The 21,909-nt window shown below is 47.5% G+C and overlaps 1 protein-coding gene across 1 annotated transcript in view; it reads right to left on the bottom strand.

Moving 5' to 3' along the window:
- Nucleotides 1-21,909, bottom strand: part of LIN7B (lin-7 cell polarity scaffold B) — a 1,167,120-nt gene that overhangs the window by 807,981 nt on the left and 337,230 nt on the right. Inside the window, exon 3 of the mRNA XM_077467159.1 lies at nucleotides 2,541-2,612. Within this exon, the coding sequence (XP_077323285.1) occupies nucleotides 2,541-2,612 (72 nt within the window). The remainder of the gene's footprint in view (nucleotides 1-2,540; nucleotides 2,613-21,909) is intronic.

The raw sequence follows: 21,909 nt of genomic DNA, 5'->3' as shown, positions 1-21,909 counted from the left end.
GAACAAAGTCTTACGGAATTTCCGTAAAACTGTCCGCTGAAACTTGGTTTGAGCGGACAGTCCGCCCGTGTGTGGGCCAGTCCGCTGTACTTTCGAAATGAACGAACTGTTCCCGCCCGGAGAAAAGTCAGCTCATTTAGAGACTTCGAGACCCGCCGCCTGGTATGGACTTAAAGGGGAACCCCAACGCCGAAAAAAAATCGGCGTGGGGGTCCCCCCAAAGTCCACAACAGACCCTTGTCCGAGCACGCTACCCGGCCGGCCAGGAAAGGGGGGCAAGCGAGCGCGCCCCCCCTCCTGAGCCGTACCAGGCCGCGTGCCCTCAACATGGGGGGTGCCTTGGGGAAGGGGGGGCCGCGCGGCCCCCCCACCCCAAAGCACCTTGTCCCCATGTTGATGAGGACAAGGGCCTCTTCCCGACAACCCTGGCCGTTGGTTGTCGGGGTCTGCGGGCGGGGGGCTTATCGGAATCCGGGAGCCCCCTTTAATAAGGGGGCCCCCGGATACCGGCCCCCCACCCTATGTGAATGAGTATGGGGTACAATGTACCCCTACCCATTCACCTGTAAAATAAAAGTACCCAAAAAAAACACAACACACGAGATAAAATATTTTATTGCACAGCTCCGGGGGTCTTCCGTCTTCGGGGGTCTTCTCGCCGGACTCCTCCGCTATCTTCTTGTAGCTCTTTTGCTAGCGGAGGAGTCCAGCTTTCTTCCTCCCCGCCGCCGGTCTCTTCTCCCGACTTCGGGGGTCTTGTCCCCCTCTTCGGTTCTTCTGCCGGGCCACCGCGCCTTCTTATAGCTCTTTTACAGGCGGTGGCCCGGTCTTCTGTCGCCGCCGTCGCCGCCTTCCGTTCTTCTTCTTCTTCTTCTTCTTCTTCTCCAGGAGATGTTGACACGACGCTCTCTCCGGCCGGAATGCCAGAGCCGCGCTGTGCGGCCACTTATATAGTGACAATGGGGCGGTGTCACATGGTATATGTCACATGGGTTGGTAGCGTGCTCGGACAAGGGTCTGTTGTGGACTTTGGGGGGACCCCCACGCCGATTTTTTTTCGGCGTTGGGGTTCCCCTTTAAGTACATTCCAGGCGGCAGAGCCCGCGACGTCTTCGTCGCGGGCCCCGCCTACCTTGACACACGCTCGAAATGAGCGGACTGTCCTCCGCGTGTGTGGGCGAGTCCGTTCATTTCAAAAGTTGCGCGGACTTAGTACGACGAACTTAGTTTGCCGTATTAGTCCGCTCAAAAAGTGCCGTGTGTGGGCAAGTTCGTTCATTCAAAAGTTTGAGCGGACTGTTTGACGAACTTAGTTTGGGCAGACAGTCCGCCCGTGTGTACGCCGCCTTAGTGACGTTTTATGTGGAATTTCAGATCTTAAAGTGGAAGTAAACCCTCCTATAATTTTTAGCCAAGGAAGCTGCCATCTTGGCCTCCGTTTAATCTTTAACTGCCATGAAGCTGCACATGTGATCAGTTATGACACCAGCCATTGGATAGTTTGACAGTTTGGTTGAGAGTACAACCAACGTGACAGTTAGCATTTTCGGCATGCCGGGAATGTAACTGTTTTTTCAAACTGTTAGATCGATGGGTTTACTTCCGCTTTAAATGCCACACTTTGGGCACCTTCTGCTAATGTCGTGTTTGGTGAGCATTGTTTCCAAGCATTCACGTTTGTATTTTGGACTTTTGTGTGACGGACTTGTGCACACACAAGGCGAAAATCTGACAACAGACTGTTGTCCTCCGAAAATTTACAAGCCTGCCATCCAATATTTGTCTGTCATCACACAATTCCCAGATGAAAATCTGATTGTGTGTATGAGGCTTAACACTTTGCCAACTGTGTTCTTCCTATTAAGAATTACATTTACAAAAAGAGAAGCCACCCCTAAGAACAATTAAAAAGCCACTTTTCTATATAGAGTAATAAATGATAAATTGACAAAAATGACCAAAAATAAGATGGTACTTTCAAAAACCACTGTAAATATTGGTCAATAATTGGAAAGGCCATATGGCAGATAAATTGCCATAAGAAACCTCAGGGCTGGATTTAAAAAAATGATTAGTCTATATACCTGGATTCTCTCTAATACAAGAAATAGTAACATAGATAGGGACAGCCAATGTTTTTGGCAATTCCTTCACAAGAATCAGATAGAAAACGAATAATGCAAGTTCAAACTTCTAGTAGCCATTACAACTAGGGCATCACAGAGTAAATGGTTGAATATCATGGTATCAATTCATTTTTGAAACATTTCTCTAATAACCACAACTATTTTTGTGATTATATGTAAAGAACTCTTGTTTTAAAGGAAACCTATCTTCAAAATTAAAAACCCAACCTAACCCCTATTCTTCCTCTGCTGCTCCTGTCCTCCAGCCCAATCTTCACTGCAGGCCTGGCTGGAGTGGCCAATAACTGGACTTGAATATTGTTCAATTAGGTCAGGGGACATTAGTGTACACATACTGACCATAGGGTTAAATCACTTTTTTAATAAAGGCTCACCACAAGAAGACAAACTTACCTTGGCAGTGGCATGTGCTCGCATTTCTGCATTGCCTGTGATATCCAGAGTATCGTACAACTGCTCGTACACCTGTGTGGAAAGAATATCAAGAAATGAAATAAAGAAAACATTTAAAAATTAGAACACATTTAGCTACTGGCCTCAGGGTGGGCTGATTTACTAAAGCCAAATAGACTGTTCTTGCTGCAAGGGAATTTCACAACAGTTACTAAGATTTAGATAAAATTTCCTTGCACGGTGCAACTTTCTTTCGCAAAGTGAACAGCCTTTTTTTCTTTGGTAAATCAATCTCATTGTGTTGTAGGAAGTAACCATTCAGTTTTACTCTTTGCAGTATACTAGAAAGACAAGAAAATAGTCATTGGTGGCTGAAAGGCCAAACAGGCTGATTCTATACGTTTCTTTTACCAATGCCTTCTTCAAGTGTTAGAACATGCAATATTAACCACTTGCTTACTGGGCACTTAAACCCCCCTCCTGTGCAGACCATTTTTCAGATTTCAGTGCTCTCTCAATTTGGCAATTACTCAGTCATGCAATGCTGTACCCAAATTATTTTTTTGTCCTTTTTTTCATACAAATAGAGATTTATTTTGGTGGTATTTGATCACCTCTGGGTTTTTTATTTTTTGCACTATAAATTAAAAAAATTGTAAATTTTGAAAAAAAAAGAATTTTTCTTAATTTCTGTGATAAAATTTTGCAAATTAGTAATTTTTCTTCATAAATTTTGGCCACAATTTATACTGCTACATATCTTTGGTAAAAACAACCCAAAATTTGTGGAAATCATTTGGTCTGTGTGAAAGTGTGTCGGGCGGCACAGTGGTGTGGTGGTTAGCACTCTCACCTAGCAGTAAGAAGGGTCGCTGGTTCGAATCCCAACCACGACACTACCTGCCTGGAGTTGGCATGTTCTCCCTGTGCCTGCGTGGGTTTCCTCCAGGGACTCCGGTTTCCTCCCACAATCCAAAGACATGCAGGTAGGTTAATTGGCTTCTGTCCAAAATTGGCCCTAGTATATGAATGGGGACCTTGGGTTGTGGGCTCATTGAGTGTAGGGACATATGTGAGTGTGCAATGTATGGGGATAGGGACAATTGTAGACACTAACTCAGGTTGAACTGGATGGACTGGTGTCTTTATTCAACCTTACTAACTATAAAAAAAAAAAAAAACTATAAAAAGTTTTAGATTCTACAAGCTATGGTGCAAATCATAAAAAAATGGATCATATCTGATGTACTGGCGGCCTATCTCATTTTGTGAGACCCTAACAAGCCAGGAAAGTAAGTAAAAATGCCCCCCAAATTACCCCTTTTTGGAAAGTAGACATTTCAAGGTATTTAGTAAGAGGCATTGTAAGTTATTTGAAGTTGTAATTTTTTCCTAAAATTCTTTTAAATATTAAGATTTTTATTTTTTCACAAAATTGTCATTGCAACAGCTTATTTCTCTCAAATGGCATGTGCCCTCCTGAGTATTACAATACCACATGTGTGGGACTTTTTCACTGCCTGGCCACATACAGGGGCCCATCATGCAGGGAGCACCATCAGGCGTTCTAGGAGCATAAATTACATATCTCATTTCTCAACCACCTATTAGCCCTTGTACACACGGTTGGACATTTCGACCACAAAATCAGTCTGATTTTTTCTGACGGATTTTGTCCGAAACAGGTGTTGCATGTACACAGTCGGACAAAGTTGTCAGAAAATCCGATTGTTCCTAACGTGATGACGTACATTCGTTCGTTACGATGGGACTATGTTCAGGCTAGTAGCCAATAGCTTTGGTCTCGTAATTTGAACTGAGCATGCGTGGCACTTTGTCCGATCGGAATTCTCTACAAACGATCGGACAAAGTCAGATTGGATCATGTTGTCGGAAAACTTTATATCCAGCTCTCAAACTTTGTTGGACGGACAGTCCGATCAGACATTTTCCATCGTAATTTCCGACCGTGTGTACAAGGGCTTACATTTTTGAAGGCCCTGGAGCACCAGGACTTTTTCACTGCCTGGCCACATACAGAGGCCCAACATGCAGGGAGCACCATCAGGTATTATAGGAGCATAAATTACACTTCTCATTTCTCAACCACCTATTACACTTTTGAAGGCCCTGGAGCACCAGGACAATGGAAAAGCTAACACCCCAACGTATAATCTATGAGGCATAATGAGTGTTTTGAATGGTTCGTTTTTTTCCAGAAGTTTTTGGAAACTGTGGGAAAAAAATGAAAACACATTTTTTTATACAAAGTTGTCAGTTTATAAAGATATCTCCAACACATAGCATTTAGATAGCAAAAATGACACCTCAAAATACATTTTGCTACTCCACCCCGAGTATGGTGATACCACATGTGTGAGACTTCTACACAGCCTGGCCACATACAGAGATTCAACATGCAAGGAACACCGTCAGGTGTTCCAAGGACACATAACATGCACATACCAAGAATTATACCCCAAAATACATTATGCTGAGCAAAGTGTAAAGAAAAGATTAGCTGTGATTGTAGTAGCGCAGTTTTACACAGGAGGATAACACTGGTCCAGGCAGCAGGCAGCAACTTGGTCAGCAATGGCAAACACAATTGTCCAGGCAGCAAGCAGGGATACTGTCCATATACAGTCCAGGGTCAGTGCAGGCAGAGATATTGTCAGAAGTGGCAAACATATTGGTCCTGGTAGTAGGCAGGAACATGTGGTATGGTCAGTACGACAGGCAGAGACATTATGGCATTAAGTCCTACAGGCAGCAGGAAGAAGTAGGGCCTAGTTCAGGACAGAATGGGGACAGGGGTAGAGGCTTCTTCCACCCAAATCTCTCTGAAGCATCCGAGTCTCCAGACCCTAATCTAGGAATGAGAAAACAAAAAAAATGTTTTCTTCATCCAGAAAAACAATTCTGGAGCCCCTCACATATGTTAGACTCCTGTGTTGAATCCCACTAGTCCAGTAGCAGGGTACAAGATCAGTCCATGAGGCAGGCAAAAAACATGGTCAAACAGTCCAAGGTCAGTTCCAGAACAGGCAGAGGTATGTACAGAATCATTAGGCAGAAGCATGGTCGAATAACAGTCCAGGGTCAGTTCCAGATCAGGCAGAGGTATGTACACAATTGGCAGACAAAAGTGTGGTCGAATAACAAGCCAGGGTCAGTTACAGAGCAGGCAGTGGCATAAGGGGTGTGAAGGTGTGTGAAGGCAGGAATTGAGGATTAAATTTACCATACATCACTAATAATTTATTGAAGTTACATAGTTACATAGGAATATGGTAACGGCGAAAACATTCACCTATGCAGAAGCCTGGTTGGGAAGGACATTGGGCACAGTAATAAGATGTGTCTCTTCTGACTCCTGCTCTGGTACACACCTTACATTTTTTTTACATTGTTGGCCTGTTGGTCTGGGAGGGAGTTTATCTGGAAAGTGGCATTCGGAGAGTCGACTAAGAACATCTGATCGGATGTTTTCTGGTGGGCTATTCGGGAATATAACAGCAGTGAAAACTTCCTCCTGGTAGCCAAGGAAGTGTTTGGGGTTTTGGGTGGAGTTGCGGTAAATGACATATGAGTTGTATATGACCAATTGAAAAAAAATTATTGTGACTTTTTTATAAGAATGGTATGTCCGTCTTGTGGCAAGGTATGGTTTGAGCATTTAGTCATTGAAGTCGACTCCCCCCCATGAACAAATTATATTCATAGATGCATTTTGGTTTTTGGATGAGGCCATTCCTTCTGGGAATTTCCACAAAGGTATCATTGTGGCTCGAAGACAACATGTAGACATCCCTTCTGTCCCTCCACTTCACTGCCAAAATCTCCTTGTTTCGCAGACTTTCTGTTTCTCCTCTTCTCAACTCAACAAGACTGTGAGGAAAGCCCTTTTCGATTCTTTTTTACGGTGCCACATACTGGCGCTTCCTCCGGTGTAGGTTGTGGAACAGGGGCACAATTTTCCCCCTTAATCCCAAGTAGTCTAGGAAATTAGGGGGTTGCAGCTGGGTGTCCTTCCCTTCATACACTTTGAAGACATATATGTACCCTGTGACTCTGTCACATAATTTGTATACCTTCACCCCATAGCAGACACTTTTGCTGGGAATAAATTGTTTGATTTTAAGCCTGCCACAAAATTTAAAGTGGTTGTAAACCCTTACAACACACTTTGACCTACAGAAATATCTCCTAAACCTCCAGGCACCGCTGTCTACGGCGCATGCACCGTAGACAGTGGCGCGCAGGCGCACTGAGCGTGGCATCTTCGTCGTTGACGGTGCCACGCTCAGTGCGCCTGCGCGCCACTGTCTACGGTGCATGCGCCGTAGACAGCGGTGCCTGTCTTTCGGCAAATATCTCCTAAACCGTGTAGGTTTAGGAGATATTTCTGTAGGTCAAAGTGTGTTGTAAGGGTTTACAACCACTTTAAATTTAGTGGCAGGCTTAAAATCAAACAATTTATTCCCAGCAAAAAGGTCCACTATGGGGTGAAGGTATACAAATTATGTGACAGAGTCACAGGGTACATATATGTCTTCATATGCATAGTAGTCCATTATGCTTTGCCTTTGCAGGGAATGAAAGAGGAAGTAAACTCATCAGGGTTTACTTCCTCTTTAACAAGGGACCCGTCCACACATATGTGTTGGTCCGGGGTAAACAGCTGGGGGAATACTTCAGAAAAACAATTTAGAAGTGGCCAAATTTTGAAAAGCCTGTCATAATTTGGGTCATTTTGGGGGAGGGGGGGGCACTGGGTATTATCACTGAAATGAAGGAACCTCATTATCATTTGGTATCTGATTCTGGGCATTAGATTGAGATAGAGAAGATTGGCACGTGGTGGATGGGGTGGGTTGACCAATAGGAATCAAAAGTGTTTTTTTGGTGAGTCCCATACAAAATGTAAGGCCTAAAAAAAACCTTCAACTCCTCCCCCATTAGGTCTCTTCACTCCTACGAACAGGCATAATAGGACGTTGGATTATTTAAAATAAATTGCTGTGCATAAAGGTTGCACTGAGCCACAATTGTTGATAGTTCCATAGTTAGTAAGGTTGAATAAAGACACCAGTCCATCCAGTTAAACCTGAGTGAGTGTCTACAATTGTCCCTGTCCCTTGCACACTCACATTGGTCCCTACCCTCAAGGAGCCCACAATCCAATTTCCCCATTCATATACTAGGGCCAATTTTGGACAGAAGCCAATTAACCTACCTGCGTGTCTTTGGAGTTGGGAGGAAACCGGAGTATCCGGAGGAACCCACGCAGGCACAGGGAGAACATGCAAACTCCAGGCAGGTAGTGTCGTGGTTGGGATTTGAACCAGCGACCCTTTTTACTGCTAGGTGAGAGTGCTAACCACTACACCACTGTGCAGATAGTATGTCCTCTGTAAAAATGAAAACCCAAAAATGTATTGGGGAAAAATTCTCTGTGTCCACCTGGACTCCTGGCTGGGCAGTGAAAGGGGGGATGTTGGCCTCTCCTAAATTAGGAGGAAGCCACAAGGGGTTCTGAAGGGCACAGGGAAGGCTGGCATAGGTCCTTGGCCTTTTTTTGCTGAGGTACTGCAGTGCTAGTGGATGCCACTTCCTCCTCACCAGAACGCCTTTGTTTGGCGGCCCAAATATCTTCCTCCTCTAAGTCACTCAGTATTCCGCTACTGAGAACTGGCCCATCATTTACGTCCGACTCAGAATCAGAGTTTGAAAGGGTATCTGAAAAAGAGAACTCTCCATTGCTCTTGTCAGCCTGGAAAAGTATTTGGTACGCCTCCTCGTCGGAAAAGCATCTTTTGGGCATGGTTGCTGGTGGTGATGCGACTACACAGGTGTGTGCTAAGCCTGAACTGATGGGCACTGATGAGGCGGCACTGATGAGGTGGAACAAATGTGCACTGATGAGATGGAACAGATGTGCACTGATGAGATGGAACAGATGTGCACTGATGAGGCGGCACTGATGAGGTGGAACAGATGTGCACTGATGAGGTGGAACAGATGTGCACTGATGAGGTGGAACAGATGTGCACTGATGAGGTGGAACAGATGTGCACTGATGAGGTGGAACAGATGTGCACTGATGAGGCGGCACAGATGTGCACTGATTACTTATGTGCACTGATGACGTGGCACAGATGGGCACTGATTGCACAGATGTATACTAATGAGGCGGCACTGATGAGGTGGAACATATATGCACTGATGAGATGGAACAGATTAACGGCCACTGTGATTGGCCATTTACAGTGATCTGTGACTGGCTGTGTCCAAGGGACATGGCCAGCACACAATTTCCCCGTTGCGTGCTCGTGAGCGCGCACGGGGAGCGAGGAAAGGGGAGGATGTCCTATGAGGTCCGCGCTGTAGCCGCCATTCAGCTATGGCCCAGACTTCAAGTGGTTAACCAAAGTTCTTTCTCCCAGTGTTACTATAAGACATCCTTTTTTATTGCTTCATTTAAAGAATATTTTCTACACCTAATAAATATTCAGGGAATACACAAATAAGGAACATTTTTGCCCATACTTACCATAATTTTCCTTTCCTGGATCCTCCCCATGTCAGCCTACTATGGGTCAGCTCCACCCCCTCTGACCCCTCCAGGACCACCTTTTTCCTAAACCATAAAGGGCGGCTGTCTGCCCACACCAGTGTTCAAAAAGACAAACTGGGTGGGAATCCTCCGGCTGACATGGGGAGGATCCAGGAAAGGAAAATTATGGTAAGTATGGGCAATAATTTTCCTTATTCCTGGACCTCCCCATGTCAGCCTACTATGGGATGTAGCAAGCTTTCTAAAAAGGGAGGGACGACAAAAAATAAGCCAAACCCTCAATGCTACTCAAATTTTTAATGGCCGACAGCCGTCATAATAACCATAGAGCTAAATGTCTCCTTAGGTGAGCAAGCCAATTAAGCCTGTAATGCATAATAAAAGGTGTTGGGCACGCTCCAGTTTTCTGCACTGCAAACTACCTCAGGATGACCTTTGCGTATGCTGCCCAGGATGCTGCCATACCCTTCATCAAATGTGCTTTGATCTCTGAAGGAGGAGGAAGGCACAGAGTTTTGTATGCAATATGCATGGTCTTTGACAAATCTGGAAGAAAAAACTCTGGATGTTGCCTGCATACCCTTTTAGGCCCCATTCGGGGAAAAAAAAAAAACTACAGCTGATCTGCTTTTAGGTAGGCTGAAACCACAGAGCCCAGGTCTAACCTGCTCCACTCATCATCAGCTATATCCGCCGGAAAGGCTGGGAGAATGACCTCCCAGTTCATATGAAATCATATGGCAACCTTAGGTAGTAAGCTTGGAATCGGCCTAAGGACTATCATGTCTGGGAGCACCAAACAATATGGTTCTTTAGATGAGAAGGCACACAACTCGGAGACCCTTCTGGCCGAGACAACAGCTAGTAAAAAACAAAAAAAACTGTTAAAAGAAATAATGAACAAGAGAAAGCTTGATCAAATGGAGGAACCAGCGATGTTCTCAAGACTAGTGTTAAGTCCTCTTTTTGAAAAAAATATTTCAATGGAGGTCTGATTTCTATGGCTGCCCCTAAAAATCAGATCACCAACGGATGTGGAGAATATCTTGTACACAACAAAGGGGGGATTTGACCCTTCAGGGAATTATAAGCTAACCCTTAGACCTTGTACACACGGTCAGAGATTCCGACAACCAAATCCGTTGGAGTAATTCCGACGGATTAATTCCGGAAGAAGTCCGGAAGTGATGTTGCATACACACGGTCGGACTAAGTTGTCGGAAAATCCGATTGTACATAACGTAATCACGTTATTTCGTTACGATAGGACTACGTTCAGGCTAGTAGCCAATAGCTTCGGTCTAGGAATTTGATCTGAGCATGCGTGGCACTTTGTCCGTCGGAGTAGGCTACACATGATCGGAGTATGTCCGATCGGAGCATTTTGTCAGAAAATTTTACCGGCAAGTTGGAAAAGTTGGTCCGTCGGATATTCCGACGGAAACAGTCCGATGGAGACCACACACAGTCGGAATATCCGACAAAACGGTCCGATAGGACACATTCCGTCGGGATCTCCAACCGTGTATACAAGGGCTTAGAGACCACTCTGCAGGAACTCCAAAATGTTAGACACTGAAGGAGATCCAAGGTCCCAACCCCTTTCTGTAGTATTCCAGATCTGGTGATACATTTGTGGACCTCTTACGAGCCTATAATGTCTCCACTACACCACCTGAGAGACCCAAGCCAGTTAAAGCTTCCCTCTCATTTTCAAGTTATTAACTTCATCCTCCTGCAGTTCGGGTGTCAGGCCCCACTCCGCTGAAGGAGATTTTGACAAGGAGGCAGTGGGATTGGCGAGCCCAACTTTATCCTCCAAGCCAGAGGAAACCACAGCTCCCTGAGCCAGTAAGGTAAGACTACTATTGCTGTGATCCTTCTCGCTGAATCTTCAGCAGGATTTTGAGAGCCAATGGAAGCAGCAGGAACACATAAATCAAGGGGAAGTTCCAAGACCTGGACAGAGCACCCTGACCCAGCGCCTGTGGATGCCAGGTCCGGGAGAAGAAGCAAGGCAGTTGACAATTCTCCTCCAATGTCATAAGATCTATCAATTCAGGCCCCATTCGTTGTGATCGTCAAAGCCTTGACTCAAGTGATCTGCTAAAACCATTCCCAGGCCCTGGGAGATAAGATGCTCTAAGAGCCGAGATTCTTCTCTGTGCGTAGGAAGATTGACATGTCACCTGAAGGAGAGAGCGACTTCTTGTGCCCCCTTGAGACACATAAGCCACCATAATTGTTGCCCAAGTATCTAGACAGCTCGATCTTGCAACATAGCTTGGAACGCTAAGAGAGTGCGCCTGACAGCATCCAATCCTAGGAAATTCACAAAAGTTCCATTGGCATTTAAAATGCTGTCTCAGCCTGCCAGACTGGCATTGGTCATCACCACTATTGGTTCTGAGGCCTTCAACGGAACTCCGCGGGAAAGATTGCAAGCTACTGACCACCAAACCAGGGACCAGATTATCTGAATTGGCAGATAGAATTTCTGGTAGAAGGAGTCACGATCCCACTGAAGAAGAAAGTTGCATTATTGAAACCTCCTTCTGCGCCCCCTGATCCATGGGACTACTGGAACTGTGGCTGATAGAACCCCCAGATACTGCATGCATTCCTTCACCATCTTCGAAGACCTTGCTATCACTGCTTTTTTCTAAGACTGGATCTCCTGGACCTTCCTCTGAGGAAGAGAAACACCCCCTGATCCGCGTTGAATTGTACTCCTAAATACTCCAACATTTGGGTCGGGATGCATCTGGCTCTTCTGATAGTTGAACAACCAAGCGAAACGAGCTAGTGTTTGCAGGTGAAACTCACATGAAGTAGAAGGAGCTCATTTTACGGACCCAGAAGTAGCATGTCAACTAAATAATGGAATATTTGCACTCCCTTGACCCTGAAAGTCGCGACGACAGCAGACAGTAGCTTTGAGAACATTCTCAGAGCCGTGCAGAGACTGAATGGGAGACATTAAAAGTGAAAATGAGAGCCTTCCACGGAAAACCTGAGAAAGCGATGCCGAGATGCGTCTATGGAAACAAGAAGATACACATCCACCAAATCGATGGAAACCATCCAGTCTCCTAAGTCCACAACGGAAATGATCTTTTCCACTGACTCCATTTTGAATGGTGGAACCTTCATGAAAGAATTCAGGACTTTGAGGCCAAAAAACTGGTCCGAACCCCCCTGAAGCCTTTGGGACCAAAAGCAGAGGGGACCATACTCTTTGACCCAATTCGTGCCTTGGAACCGGAAGGATGGCCCTTGCTGCCAACAGATTCCCTATATATTCTCTCAAACATCTGTAGGAAGCCCAGTTTCTACGAACAAGGTCTGATGGGGCCTTGTTCTGAACTCAAGACAATAATTCAATCCAGGCATCCTGTAATTTGACTACCCAAACCCCCCCGAATTAGGGTAATCTTGCTCCTACTTGAGAGGGTTAAGTGGAGACACCTTCAGAAGGACTTATTTGAAGCCTTAGAAGCTTCGTTGGCCCTGGGCTTGGAAGTAGGGATGAGCTTCGTGTTCGAGTCGAACATACATTCGACTCGAACATCGGCTGTTCGAACGTTTTGGTCAGTTCGCGCCAAATTCGTGTGGCGCTCACGGCCCACAATGCACTGTGATGGCGCAGTGCATTGCTGGCTCATGATTGGCCAAGCATTCACTGTGACCCCGCATGCTTGGCCAATCGCAGCGCCAGCAGCGAGGAGAGCCATGATTGGCCACAGGCAGGATGCCTGTGGCCAATCATAGTTCAGGCTGTGTAGTGCACGCCCCACACTATATAAGGCCGCCAGCGCGGCGGCCTTGTGTAGTGTGTTGGCGTCTGAAGCAGTGGGTGTTCTGTGTACCTTCAACACAGTACACACCGATCGTTTTCGGACGATTTTCGATCTTGCTGTTGTGTAGTGGTTGTTGTCTGTGTGCCCTGACAGCAGTATACACCGCTACATTCACCTCACCTATATAGCTAGTGATCTATCCTTTATAATAGAGCTTGCAGTCAGTAGTGTTAGGAGCTTGTGCGTGCTGTCTGCGTGCTCTGTACCCAGTACATACCGCTATATCCACCTACATAGCTCTTCTCTATTTGAGCCCTCTTGCCATCTGCAGGAGTTATTGGAAGCACAGTATACATCTGTATATACCCCTTTATCTCTGGTGTTCTATAATAAAGGCATCTGCAGGAGTTAGTGGGTGTTGTGTGCCTCTACCACAATATACACTACCCAACTGCTTTTTTACCCAACTCCCTTCAGGCCATTACCATGTCTGGAAGGCCAGCAAGGAGAGGCAGACAGGCGCGAGCCGATGAAAGAGGGCAAGCAGGCTCTGTGTCTAGAGACAACAGTGCTGGTCGTGGACGCGGTGCATTGTCATCAGCACGTGGCCATGGGACACGCTTGTCCTTCTTTTCGGCAGCTGGACATGTTGAGCCGCAACATGCCAACGACTTGGTAGAATGGATGACCAAGCCCTCTTCATCCTCCTCATCCTCTCTCACCCAGTCTCAGGGTACTAGCAAAGCAGCTGCCAACGCATCGTCTTCCCTCTCAATGTCATCATCAGTGACTCCTTCCCTAGACCCACCACGTCCTCCTGAGGAGTCTCCTGAACTCTTTGAGCACAGTGTTGGGTACATGCTCCAGGAGGATGCCCAGTGTTTTGTAGCCTCTGATGATGACACTCAGCTAGAGGAAGGCAGTAGCGTGAATGCAGAGAGAGGGGATGCTCAAGAAGGACAGCAATCTGGCAGTCATGTTCCACAAGCTGCAGCATACTGCCAGGTTTGCTACAGCGATGAAGAGGGAGGGGATGATGAGGGCACTGACTCCACGTGGGTGCCTGGTAGGAGAGAGGAGGAGGAGGAGGAGGAGGAGGAGGCACATGTCCAACGAGGCAGGATGCCCTCCGGGGGCCAGCTTAGGGGCAGTACACCGACTGAATCACACCGCAGAGCTCCTCCTGTTCAGGGCGCTGCCTCTGCACGTTATTCTAAAAGTTCTTTGGTGTGGGCCTTTTTTGAGACGAGTGCTTCAGATCACACCGCTGCTATTTGCAACATATGTCTCAAGCGTATCTCACGTGGCCAAAACATCAGCCGCTTGGGCACCACATGCTTGACCAGACATATGTTGACCTGCCATGCAGCTCGTTGGCAAGCGTACCTCAAAGACCCACACCAAAGAACAAAGCGGCCCTCTCCTTGCTCCTCATCAGCTGGCATCTCCAACCCCACTAGACCTTCAGTCCTCTCTGAAACCTGCTCTGAGAGGAATGAAGGTGTAGAATTAGGTGTGTCACAGCCAAGTGTTTCCGGGCACTCTGCTAGCAGTACACCCACGTCCGATTATAGCAGGCAAATGTCCCTGCCCCAGCTGCTGGACCGGCGAAAGAAGTTCACTCCCAGCCATCCACATGCCCAGCAGTTGAATGCTAGCTTGGCTAAATTGCTAGCACTTCAACTGCTGCCTTTTCAGTTGGTAGACTCGGCCCCCTTCCGTGAGTTTGTACAATGTGCGGTTTCTCAGTGGCAGGTCCCCAAACGCCACTTTTTCTCACGGAAGGCGATTCCGGCTCTCTACCGGCTTGTGGAAGGCAATGTCCTTGCCTCGCTGGACAGGGCGGTCAGCGGTAAGGTGCATATTACCGCTGACTCATGGTCCAGCAGGCATGGACAGGGACGTTACCTGTCTTTCACGGCCCATTGGGTCACTCTTCTGTCAGCTGGGAAGGATGCAGGACAAGGTGCAGTAGTGTTGGAGGTTGTTCCGCCACCACGCCTCCAAAATGCTACTATTGGTTGTGACACACCTCTCTCCTCCACACCCTCCTCTTCTTCTTCCTCCATGGCCTCTTCCAGTGCTCTGTCCTCAGAACCAGCGGTGCTCCGTAGGCGTTCCAGGGGCTACACAAGTACGCAGGCAAAACGATGCCGTGCCGTGCTTGCGCTGGTTTGTTTGGGGGACAGGAGCCACACTGGGGCGGATGTTTTGTCAGCTCTGCAGGGGCAGGCCGAGAGGTGGTTGACGCCACGCCAGCTTAAGCCAGGAATGGTGGTTTGCGACAATGGCACCAACCTCCTCTCCGCCCTCCGACAGGGACAACTGACCCATGTGCCCTGTGTAGCTCACGTCCTTAACCTGGTGGTGCAGCGGTTCTTGGGCAGGTACCCCGGCTTACAGGATGTCCTGAAGCAGGCCAGGAAAGTCTGTGTGCATTTCTGCCGATCATTTAATGCCTGTGCTCGGCTGGCTGAGCTCCAAAAGGAGTTGAACTTGCCCAAGAACCGCCTTATATGTGACATGCCCACCAGGTGGAACTCAACGTTGGCCATGCTGCAGCGGCTGCACACGCAGCAGGGGGCCATCAATGAGTACCTGTGCGACTACGGCACCAGGACAGGGTCAGGGGAGCTCGGTTTTTTCTCACCACGCCAGTGGGGCATGATCAGGGATGCATGCACTGTCCTGTCACCGTTTGAGGAGGCCACAAGGATGGTGAGCAGTGACAGTGCATGCATCAGTGACACTGTACCTCTTGTCCACCTCTTGGAGCATACGCTGCGTGGAATAATGGACAGGGCACTTGAGGCAGAACAGAGGCAGGAAGAGGAGGACTTCCTTGCCTCTCAAGGCCCCCTTTATCCAGACAGTGTTCCTGCTGTGCCACCCATCACACAGAAAGAGGATGAGGAGGAGGAGGAGGAGGATGATTGTGTCAGCATGGAGGTGGAGGCTGGCACTCAGCATCAGCAGCAGCAGCAGTCTTGTAGGGATGATTTACAGTCCCAAGAAACACGTGGACTTGTACGTGGCTGGGAGGAGGTAGCTGCGGATCATGTTGTCCTTAGTGACCCAGAGGACTCCGGACCGAATGCCTCAGCTAACCTACGCTGCATGGCCTCCCTGATCCTGCAAAGCCTACGGAAGGATCCTCGTATTCTTCGGATCAAGGAGAGGGACCATTACTGGCTGGCCACTCTCCTTGATCCACGGTAAAAGGGTAAGGTTGCCGACCTTATCTTGCCATCGCAGAGGGAGCAGAGGATGAGACATCTCCGGGAGGCCTTGCAGAAAGGTCTGTGCAACGCGTTCCCAGAGACTGGGAGGTTACAAACTCCTGGTTCTGGACAACGTGTTGCTGAGGCATCGGTCAGAAGGAGCGGTGGAGAAGGTGGCCGTCTGACTGATGCTTTCAGACAATTTTTTAGTCCGCAGCCCCAAGGTATGATCGGTTCCAGCAACCATCGCCAGCGTCTGATTTACATGGTGCAGGAATACCTAGGGGCAAGGTCAGACTTGGACACCTTTCCCACCGAAAATCCTCTGGCTTACTGGGTCTTGAGGATGGATCACTGGCCAGAGCTTGCACAGAATGCAATTGAGCTACTGGCCTGTCCTGCATCCAGCGTTCTTTCGGAACGCACCTTCAGTGCTGCTGGTGGCTTTGTTACCGATCACAGGGTGCGGCTGTCTACCGAATCAGTTGATCGACTGACCTTCATCAAGATGAATCAGTCTTGGATCACCCACAGCTACCAAGCACCTGAAGCTGATGTAACCGAATAATTTTTTTTGAAATATCACATCCCTTCAAGACTGCCTATGCTGATGCTGAGTGACTGTCCTGTTATGTTGATTGTCTATCCTCTTCCTCCTCCGATGATATGTTGGAAGAACATTTCTGTTTCTGGGTGATGCCATCAGCCCAATTTTTCTGCCCCTGTTTAACAGGGGCGTTTAATTACAATTTTTGATGCAATGCTTTGCAGCAGGGCTAATTCCTGCAATAAAACTAGAGTATATGGGAGAGGTTGCAGTGTCGTGGCACCAGCACCAGTGCCTAAAGCCCAATTTTTCTGCCCCTGTTTAACAGGGGCGTTTAATTACAATTTTTGATGCAATGCTTTGCAGCAGGGCTAATTCCTGCAATAAAACTAGAGTATATGGGAGAGGTTGCAGTGTCGTGGCACCAGCAAGAGTGCCTAAGGCCCAATTTTTCTGCCCCTGTTTAACAGGGACATGTAATTACAATTCTTGATATAATATTTCACAGGAGGGCCCATTCCTGTGCCCACCCAGAGTAACTGTGAGGACTTATAGTGTTGTGGCACCAGCACCACAACCACCAAAGGTCAATTTTTCTACCACTGTTCAACAATGGCATGTAATTACAATTCTTGATATAATCGTTCACAGCAAGGCGCTCCAGCGCCCACCAAGAGTCACTTTGAGGGCTTGCAATGTTGTGGCAAAACCAACACCTTGTTCCGCCATTTCTGCAGAGCATATAGGGCAGGCCCCTACTTTCAAACATCCAACTTACAAACATCTCCTACTTGCAAACGGAGGAAGACAACAGCAAGTGAGATGAAAAAAGATGGACGACAAAACAAATTATACAGGGGTGATAACCCTTCCCTATGTTTTCCAAAAAGCTTAAAAATAGTTTTTTTGACTGGAGCTACACTTTAAAAATGTACCAGTTGAAAATTACAAACAGATTCAACTTAACACAACAAACCTACACAGTCCCTGTCTTGTTTGCACCACCTGTATACTGCTGTTCTGAGTATATAGGGCCTGGGGGCCACACGGATTTCCTTTTTTTAATATGGGTACGGGGTTCCCCTTAATATGCGTACAAGACCCAAAAGGGCTGGTAATGGGCAGGGAGGGCTACCCATGCCATTTTTCTCAATGATTTTCAACCATATTGCAGGAACCAGATATAACATTAAAACCGCAAGCAGCTTTAAATGACGTTATTTCCGTTAAATGTCATTTTGTGCAGGGACTGTTCTAAACACGGGAAACACGTGGCACTTCACAGGCATACTACAGACACCCCCCAGGCACCACATTTAAAGGAATATTTCACTTTTTTTTCCACTTTAATCGTCATTAAAATCAGTGCTCCCGCCAAAACGGCCGTTTTTAAAACTTTTTTTTGCATTGACCCGTGTCCCCTGGGGCAGGAGCCAGGTCCCCAAACCCTTTTTAGGACAGTATCTTGCATATTAGCCGTTAAAATTAGCACTTTTAATTTCGAACGTTCGAGTCCCATAGACTTCAATGGGGTTCTAAAGTTCGTACGAATTTGGGGTCCGTTCGAAAAGTTCTGGTGCGAACCAAACCGGGGGGTGTTCGGCTCATCCCTACTTGGAAGGTTTCTGGAAGGTTGAACCGGCTCCCTTCCATGAAAAACTGTCTGTAAGTCCTGGCCCCGCAGGACTCTACTTTGGATCTCTTGTTAAACCGAAAGGGCTGCTGTTGTCTTTTTCTCTTCTACGGGATTAGGCTAGATCTGCCCTCAGAAACCCGCTGAATTGCCGATTCTAAGTCTTCCTGAAGAGTATCTTCCCGTTGAATGGAATCGAACATAGACTGTGCTTGGAAGCCTTATTGGCCGACCAATGCTTCAACCATAAGGTTCTGCGGCTGTGATGGAATGAGCCACTATCTTTGCTGTGAATGAACGAATGAATAATTTGTATAGCGCACAATGCGAACTGAATCGCCTCATCAATCACCGTCATCATTTGAACCAGCTCCCTGACCTGGTTAACAGCCACTTCAGCCACAAACTCTACAGCAGTCCTGAAAACTGCAAAAGAGAAGAACTGCCACTTCCCAGACTTTCATCTGAACATCCATCCACCAGCTCCGCTACCCACAGCCTAAGGCTGGACTTAGACTCATGCACTCTCCCTGCATTCCGCAGATCCGCACCACCAAGCATGTCCCATAGAAGACCGTGGTAAATGAACGGTAGCGCAAAACTGCAAAAAGCACCAAAAAACGCACAGGTGCGAATCCAACCAAAGTGCTGCTGCCACAGAAGTGAGCACTACCGCCAGCTTGCAGGCTGATTTAGCCAAACTATACAACCTATTTAGGTCTGCTTTTATTCTGCGATCCATAGGATCCCTAAAGAAGACCGAATCCTCCAGCAGAAGCGTAATGTGGCAGGCGATTCTAGGTAATGAAGCATCCACCTTAGGCATAGTGTCCCAAGAGTTACAGCTTCGATACTCTATTATGCACATTGAGCTTCTCAGGCCCCGCCCAGTCACTTTAATTTCAGAAATGAATGGGAAGGAAGGTAAAGATTTCTTTAAATATGGGTAGTATCTCTGCTGTTTCTTTGAGGCCTCCGCCAAGGGGGGAACCAGTGCAAAAATCAAACGCATGCGATTCCGAGACCATCTCAGCCTCAGATGGATCTGAATCGCTATCGACGTCAAAGTTAAAACTCACTGAAAACACATGATCTGAATCTGCAAATGCTAAAGATGCAGTAGGATTCCTTGAAACACTGCTGAACCCTTCCTTGACTGCGTGCTTAATGTAGGATTTAACCTGGTGTGCATTCACAGCATTGTCCTGAGCCGCCTCCTTGAAGCAAGATGCACACTCGCTTTCCTCTGATGACCTCAACTGAGCACGCCCAACAGGATCCTTCTTCTGCCTGGGCTGGCGATGAAGACCTATCTGAAGAAGAGGATCTTCTCTGTCTGCGCCCAGATTTCCTCTTTCTAGAGGCTTTCTGATGTTTTGACCTCTCCTGGCTCAGGTCCGAGCGACTAAAGTGAGGTAAGGGCGAGGGAGATCTGGAATGCTGTGACAACAGGTGTCTATCCAGCTGCATGCGACTCTGCGACTTGTCGTGTCTAGCCTTTTTACTCCTTTGAGGCTGGAATGCTGATTAGGAACCTCTTTGCAGGCGTTTAGCTCACACTGGGCCCTTCTCTCTGTAAAACAGAGGATGTGCTCTCTTTTAAATAAACAAATAAATAAAATAAACTTCTCCATCTGAATCTTCAGTGCTAAGGCAGCTAGGCAGTAGGGTTGCCACCTTTTCTTCAAGCCAAACCCGAACACTTTAGCGGCACACAGCATTTTTTTTTTTTACGGGGCAACACTATGGACTGTGGTATAAAATGAAACTCTGATGTAAGAGGGTTTCTGCTTACCAAAGCCCCCATTTACATCAGAATTCCCAGATTTCCCCATTCCCCATTAAATCAGGTTTCCCTAAGCTCCCCCTTACATCGGAGTCCACAGAGCACCCCTTACATCTGAGTCCCCCTTACCTTAGTGTACAGGCATACCCCACTTTTAAGTACACAATGGGGTTTATTTACTAAAGCTTTAAAGTGCAAAATCAGCCTCACTTCTGCATAGAAACTAATGAACTTCTAACACCACCTTGTTCAATTACACTTTGGTAATAAAACCTGGAAGCTCATTGGTTTCTATGCAGAAGGGAGCCTGATTTAGCATTTTCAAGCTTTGGTAAATAAACCCCATTGTGAACTTAAAGCGGAGCTCCACCCTAAAGTGGAGCTTCCACTCATTGGAACCCTCCCCCCCTCCGGTGCCACAATTGGCACCTTTCAGGGGGGAGGGGGTGCAGGTACCTGTACAGTACAGGTATCTGCACCCACTTCCGGCATAGATATCTGCAGAAGCTACGCCCCTTTCCGCAGAATCTACGCCCCTTTCCAAAGGTCCCCCGCTGTCTGCTGGGAAACACACGGATCCCAGAGACAGCGGGGACCATCCTTATTGCGCAGCGCGACTCGTGCATGCGCAGTAGGGAACCTGGAAATGAAGCCGCAAGGCTCCACTTCCTGATTCCCATACCCAAGATGGCGGCGGCAGCACCCGAGAGACGATCGAGAGATCGGCTTCTGGGTGCTGACATCGCGGGCGCGCTGGGTGGGTCAAGTGTCCTTATTTTAAAAGTCAGCAGCTGCAGTATTTGTAGCTGCTGTTTTTTTTTTTTTTTTTAAACGGCGGACTCCCGCTTTAAAAGTGGGAAGCGGAGTATGCCTGTACTCATTTGCTCAGGGGAACAACAGAGAAGGGAGGGAGGGGGCCTGGGTGGTTGCGGTACTTGGTTAATGGGGACAAGGGGACTCTGCACCACACTGGGTGAATAGGATGTGCCCAGACACACCTAAATTGGATGGGGGGGGGGGGGGGGGGGGTTGCAGTCCCATATGAATAATGTTTCCGGGCTTCAGACAGTCTGAAACCTGGACATATTATTCAAAACACAGACTGTTCAGGTGAATACCGGACAGGTGGGAACCTTACTGTTAACACACTAAGAGCAGGAAAAAAAAACAGACATGCTGCATTTTCCAAAAACCAGGTTGGACATTGGGAACCACAGCACACTAAAACGCAACCATGTAAATATGTAAGGGGTTGAATTACTAAAGGCAAATAGACTGTGCACTTTGCACCGGAGCTCCAGTCTCGTAAGTGAAAAGTAAAAGTCAGCAGCTGCAAAAACTGTAGCTGCTGACTGTTAATAAAGAGCCACTCACCTGTCCCACGATCTAGCGGTGTGCTCACCCCAGCTGTTTTCTCCCTGCGTCCCCTCTCGTCAGCACCTTTGCTATGGGCACCCGGCCTTGACAGCTTCACAGCTGAGTGCCCACTGTGCATGTGTAAGCGGTGCTGCACACTCTGGCTGGTCTTGCAGTCTTCTGGGACCTGTCATGTGTCCCAGAAGACTTCAAGTGGAGTTTCACTCATTGGTAAGTTTATTAAAAGTCTGCAGTTGCTGACTTTTAATAAACAGACACTCACCTGTCCCACGGTCCAGCGATGCGGCCGCCCAAACCCTCACTTCTCTGCCCCTCCTCTCTGTGGTGCCAGCATTGTAAGTGTGGGCACCTGGCTGTGACAGCTTGTGGCTTCAACACGCTGCGCATGCGTGAGTTGTGGTGTGCTCTTAATGGCCAGGCAATCT

Source organism: Lithobates pipiens, unplaced genomic scaffold (genome assembly GCF_037356315.1).
Source record: "Lithobates pipiens isolate NorthernLeopardFrog02 unplaced genomic scaffold, aLitPip1_a1.2 Scaffold_48, whole genome shotgun sequence".
Lineage (NCBI taxonomy): Eukaryota > Metazoa > Chordata > Amphibia > Anura > Ranidae > Lithobates > Lithobates pipiens.
The sequence above is the reverse complement of the archived record's forward strand: the minus strand, read 5'-3'. Positions and strand labels throughout refer to the sequence as shown.